The 6010-nt window shown below is 29.2% G+C and overlaps 1 protein-coding gene across 1 annotated transcript; it reads right to left on the minus strand.

Moving 5' to 3' along the window:
• Positions 1-3684, minus strand: LOC125808844 (apyrase-like). The gene is made up of 9 exons (XM_049488505.1): positions 3445-3684; positions 3105-3233; positions 2609-2665; positions 2404-2496; positions 1795-1997; positions 1582-1673; positions 1142-1356; positions 809-998; positions 1-158 (listed from the first exon to the last, which is right to left on the minus strand). Exons 1-9 carry the CDS (start codon positions 3682-3684, stop codon positions 19-21), a joined length of 1359 nt encoding a protein of 452 aa, XP_049344462.1. The 3' UTR covers positions 1-18.
• Positions 3685-6010: the final 2326 nt, after the last annotated feature.

The following is a 6010-nucleotide window of genomic DNA, read 5'->3' on the forward strand; positions in this document are numbered from 1 at the left end:
ATTAGAAATAATATTTAATTAAGAAGATGAAATGTGAGTCCTTGAAGATGATGATGAGACTACGTCAATTGCACAACCCAATGGCCATGCTGCTTCCACACGATTATTGTTGTAATTAATATCATGCACCAATGTAATCTCTCTATGAGGATTCAAACCTGAAAAATAATCCAAAAAAATAAATTGATTAAAACTCTACTTATTTGTTAAGATTCCAACAAAATATGAATTAAATTCACGTATAGTCATTAAATTATATTTATCGTAATTATAAAGTCATAAAAACTATTTTTTGTTACGTTAAGTAACTGAATTTTATTCACTATAACAATAGAATAACAAAACTACTTTTTCGTTTGATTAAAGTAATCGTACCAACTACTCCCTCTCATTTAATTTATATGTGTCTTAATTTTCTTTAGTTTGTATATAAGAGAATGTTACTTTCTACAATATTTTTACTCTTAAACTTTACATTCCATGTGACATATTTTTTTATACCACAAGAATCAAAGGGTATTTTGATACATTAATTATACACATCTGATCACATAAAATGATACGGAGGAAGTATAACAACAAAGTCAGTAAACTTTACCTGCTATAACGATAAAGCCTACCCATATATCAAGATAAATTTATTATTATAACAATCAGATAGTGACTTTATTGTTACTGGCATTCTCTATAATAGCATTTCATCATAATGGTCAAGTTTATTTCAGAATTGATTTTTATGTCATGTTCTATGTTTTTTTATAGTAGCTAAAAATATTTAGACAAACGACATCGTTATACCAAAACTTACCAAATCCATCCACAAGTAAAGAGAATTGGTATATCATATCCATGCAAAGATATGGGAGATCTTTACTATCCACATTAGGAAACACATATTTTACTTCTTCAGCTTTTAGCTTGCAAGCAATCTTGGCTGCATTTAGGTATTGTATTGGCTTAGCTTTGCCAGATGATGCTTTTGGATCAACAATATTAACCTGTAATATAATAATTCATGATAAAATCTACTCAATCATATAATGACTTAACACATAAACGTGTTTTTTATCTTGGTCTCTGCTGACATTTATGTTACGTTGGGAATTAAGAATTGAAGAATAATTATATATATATATATTACCTCAGAAGCCATATCAAAGAAAAATGATGAAATATATATATTCTTGATAGCATCAAGACCTCCACCATTCCATACACCATTAAAAGAACAAGTATGGTATTTACATGGTGCATTTAACTTAAGTGTCTTCCACACAATTGCCTTGCATTTTCTCAAACTTGAACCATTTGGTGAAGGTGAAACTTTATATGCTACTCCCCCATATGTGTAGTAACCTTCAAATAAAATAGTATATATTATGGTTAAATTTGTAATGAGATAATTTGAATTTATATAAATATCTATATTTTCCCCCGAAAATTAAGGTCTACGTACAGTTATAAGATTTCACTTGGTATGTTGTTGTATTTATGATTTGTTTTAAACAATAAATTTCAAACAAAATAAATCTTAAACCTTTGTGCCTATTCAAACACTGCTATATTTAAATAGTTATGTACCATAAGTGCCCTTCAAAATGCATGGACTAGTAGAGTTTCTTGAAACTTTAAGAATTTCAGCTCGTGATGCTAATAGACCATAGTTCAAATAACTGCACAAAAAAAAGTTAATTTTACATATAGTAACGGAGTCAGAATCTTAGATTCAATATATAAAGAAGTAAATGTACGAAGAAGTCAAAGGGATTCTACGACATTTAAAAGTAATTTTACCTATGAACATAAAGGTAATAATTAGCTCCCATGAGGGATTTTTGTAACACATATTTTTCTCCATCTAAATTTATTGGAGCTTTTTCTGAATTTTCCTTTGATAAAGCAAAAGCCATTTGTACTGATCCACCTCCAAGATCTATAGTAGCTACTGTATTTTGGTAGCTTTTACGCAAAGTTCTTAATAAATAGTTCAAGCTAACCTGTAATAAAATAATTATTGAAAAAAGCAATCAAACATTTTAAGAACTATATGATTAAAAAAGTAAATAAAAGTGTATTGTCTTTAAAAGTTTTAAGTTTTTAGATGAGACGTAGAGGTATTGAGATCGAATCTCACTAACATCCGTTGCTTTTAGATAAGATGATCGCAAAGTTCATCAACACAACAAAACAAGGAAGTGAATTATTAATATTTTTATCGATAAAGTCAATTTTTTAATCAAAAGGGGGAAAAAGGACTTCTTTTTTTGTGTTTTTTCACAAGGTGTTTAGTCCTATTTTATAGTTTGATTAATCTAAATTTGCATAATTTTTTTACTTTAAAAGTAAAAATATTCTGAACAAAAGACAACTGCATATTCTGAGCTCAACGGAGAAAATACTTACCCAAAAATAAGAACCTTCTTGAGTTCCGCTAAGGATAGAAACCCATTCATCCTTGTATTCAAATATGCTTTCATTCTTCAGCATATTTCTCACCTTTGAAAAATATTAATTAACATAATAACACAAATAATTACTAAACAATTAATTTAGTGTCATTTATAATTACGATTATAGCCACACAAAAAAAAAGTGGTTAGAATTGTACCGATTGCATAATTCTTTCTGCTCTATTGCCTTTTAGCATTCTTAAGCCTGCAGTTGCCTGTATTATTAACCATTAAGATAACAATTTGGTAAGATAAGAATAAAATAATTAGTATTATTAAGGCCATTTAGTAAATATTTTATATTTTAAGTTAATTATTTCTATTTTAATTAAAGTTATTCATTCTTATTTTCCTCAATGTGTATTTATTCATTGTGAATATATTGTTGTTCTTTAACAAAATTAACTAAAGTATTTTCAGAGTTAATTTCTCAGGTGATCACTCAATTAAATCGCTTATAACAACAACACCATATTCAGTGAAATCCTACAAGTGATGAGGTCTAGGGAGGATAGAATATACGCATATGTTACCACTACCTCGGAGGGGTAGAGAGACTATTTCGGAAAAATCCTCGGCTTAAGTACAACAAATCCAAATCGCTTATAACAATTGATTAAATTATACTGATAGTGTAAAAATTACGATACTAACCCCAACTTCCACAGGTGTATCAGTGTGCAAGTTTATTGGAACAACACTTTCAGCTTTTATTAGAAGGGGCTGTAATGATTTGGCAGCTGCCTTTGGATCATTTTCATATGAACTCAATCCTGGTTTAACCTGCATTTTCCGACACAAATCTAAATTAATCACTCAGAAGGAGGAATACCGAACACTGAATAAAAAACAAAAAAAAAAACTAAACATAATCCATATTTCGTTATGTATTTAATCCTACGCTATTTTTTCTAAAACATCGGAATAATTTGAAATACGTTAATTTAATTTATCAAAACGACTAATATTTGAGATCAGAGTATAACGTACATACCTTATCAAAAACTTCAAGACCATATTCACCAATAGGAAGTAAATCCAAATTTTGGCTAAAACGAAAAACATGAACTCTACTTCCACTGCTTCCAGCATCAAATATTACTGCATAATAACTATCTGTTTGGTTGCTCAGTAAATTTCTCCTTATATGAGAATGTTCATGACTTGATTTCACACAAATTAGCAAAACAACCAAACAGGTCATAAGAACAAGTGAACTATTTTTCTTCAACATTTTCATCTGAACCAATTAAATTGCCTAGTGAAGTTCTGCAGCTTTACAATAACAAGGGAAAAATTAATATCTGCCATGAAACAAGGATTGCTCAAGATCATATAAGACGAACATATTCTAATTAACACGATCATACGCTCTGAAGTCAATATATTAGACATATCGCGTGGATAACATAATATGGGAGTCCAACATTGGGCAAATCAAAAATAGAGAAGGCTACCAACCATGACAAGTAAAATAAACATTATATTCAATACTAAAAATCACTATTTTCCCATTGAAATGTTCAGTGGCTATTTCGACACATATATTTTGATTGATTCAAGAAAAAATATTAGTATTTTCACATGGAATATATTAGTAAGTTTCTCAGTATTTCTGAAAGAATCTATTTTCAATCATGTGTTTTCCTAGTGAGCTAGTTCGGTCCAAAATGGATTTAAAAAGAATCATGCTTTATAACGCAATTTCTGATTGATTCGTGATGGAAGAAACTTTTGTTTCTAGTAATGATCGGACCTAATTTAATCATAACTAAACCAAGATCATGAAGTGAGAATTGTCCGTGACCATACATCAAGAAAAAAAAAAGCAAGTAAGCTTATAAGATCCAAGGAAATGCAAAGATAGAATAGAAGGAAGATAATAAATACAAACAAAATGTAAACAAAAATATGTCTATATATGATTAAAAAATCATATTACCTGAATTAAGGATTTAAGGTTGCTGAAAAGTGTTGGAATTGTGAAATGCCAAAGATCAACATAATTGGTTTATATAGTACTACAAAAAAAATTGTGGAATCCAACAAATTGGTCTAATTAAGAAAAGTATAACGTGAAACGTGTCCTAATTCTACTAGCCCAAAATGTTAATCGTTACTTTTTAATCATTCTAATCAACCTGTAACACATGGGAATTTTTTTTAAACCTTTTGAGTGAAATAACAATGTATCTATTAAAATGACGGAGATCATTTTATCCTTATTTAGAGGTTTTGAAGTCAAGTTATGTTAATGAAGAACTATCATTTGATAGGGAATATGCTAGTCGGCATATTTTAATGCGAATTTGAGTTGATCGATTTAGAGGGTTTTCAGATATTATAGGCGGATCTAAAAAAGATAAATGAATAGCCTTGTATGTATATAGTATGGGCTCATTGCAATTTTTATTTTTCGAAAATTGTTGTTTAACACCTAATTAATGTGGTCTCATTTCATGATTAGTGCTTCTTTTATTATACACTAAGCATGTGATTCATGAAGTGGAATCATGATTGGGAAATTTTTTACTTAAAGCATCTGTCATGATTAATCTTCATATGCCCATATGATAATCTTTAGAAAAGATATATTTGGTGCATTTCAATTTATATAACCTATTTAGATCTTTTTAATTTGTATTTTTGGTAATTTTAAAATTTTAATTTTCTATATGGCATTTTAAAGCTATATAATTACACAAATATTTTGATACATTTTAATATCCTTAATGAAGTAATTAGAAATTTTGAATATGCTTCTCTGATTTCTCTGGAATGTCCTTTCAATGAAAGTTATCTCAAATTATAATGTGACAAATTCATATGTGAGCAAGGATGAAGTTAAAGAAGTGGGGACACATTTGTCTCTTCAAATTATTTATGTTGTTAAATTATACACATAAATTATGTGTATTTGTTTAATTTTATACGAATTTAAATGACTATTTGTGTACATTGAAAGCTGGAGGCATAGATATAACTGAGGTCAAATTAAAAGGCATTTTTACGTAGTATGTTCAGTTTTTGTTTGATAGGACTTTCGGCAGCCGCATAGTAAATCATGATATTAGTAATACAAGAATAATTAATAGATGAATAAGCATGGTAAAAGATAAATTGCTCTTAATGCACCAAACCAAACTAATCTCAATATTAATAATATATCATATTCAATAGTACTATTTTTATGCACTCTATCACATTGAACTTGATGTTAGGATATTAGACAATTTGAATGGTTGCTTTCTTATCTCTTTGGATTTTGGCAGGTGAAAGTTAGGCTTAAAACGACAAGAAAGAAAATTTGGTGGTGGTTGGTAGCCATGGTATTTCCTTTCCACCAAAATAGAGACTCTGAGATTCCAGTCCCGCTAGTAATATTGTTCGCTCCTACCCTTAGTCCCTTAGGCCCGCGTTGGTTTAAAGTGCATCACTACAAGGTCGGCTTACTTATATACCCAACATTACTCGTATGTTGACATGGGACTCTTCCCTAAGATAGGGTGTCACTAGTTTGCTTTGAATTCAAGAAACAAAAATCATAACCAAAACGCAAA

Source organism: Solanum verrucosum, unplaced genomic scaffold (assembly GCF_900185275.1).
Source record: "Solanum verrucosum unplaced genomic scaffold, falcon-dt-bn FXZP01000218.1, whole genome shotgun sequence".
Classification (NCBI taxonomy): domain Eukaryota; kingdom Viridiplantae; phylum Streptophyta; class Magnoliopsida; order Solanales; family Solanaceae; genus Solanum; species Solanum verrucosum.

Excerpts from the sequence above, each read along its gene's own strand:
- LOC125808844 (XM_049488505.1), bottom strand. The coding sequence starts at position 3,684 with ATGTTGAAGAAAAATAGTTCACTTGTTCTTATGACCTGTTTGGTTGTT. Across the intron at positions 3,234-3,444 it reads GTCTTGAAGTTTTTGATAAG|GTTAAACCAGGATTGAGTTC; the intron begins GTATGTACGTTA and ends CGGAAAATGCAG. Across the intron at positions 2,497-2,608 it reads CAGAAAGAATTATGCAATCG|GTGAGAAATATGCTGAAGAA; the intron begins GTACAATTCTAA and ends TATTTTTCAAAG.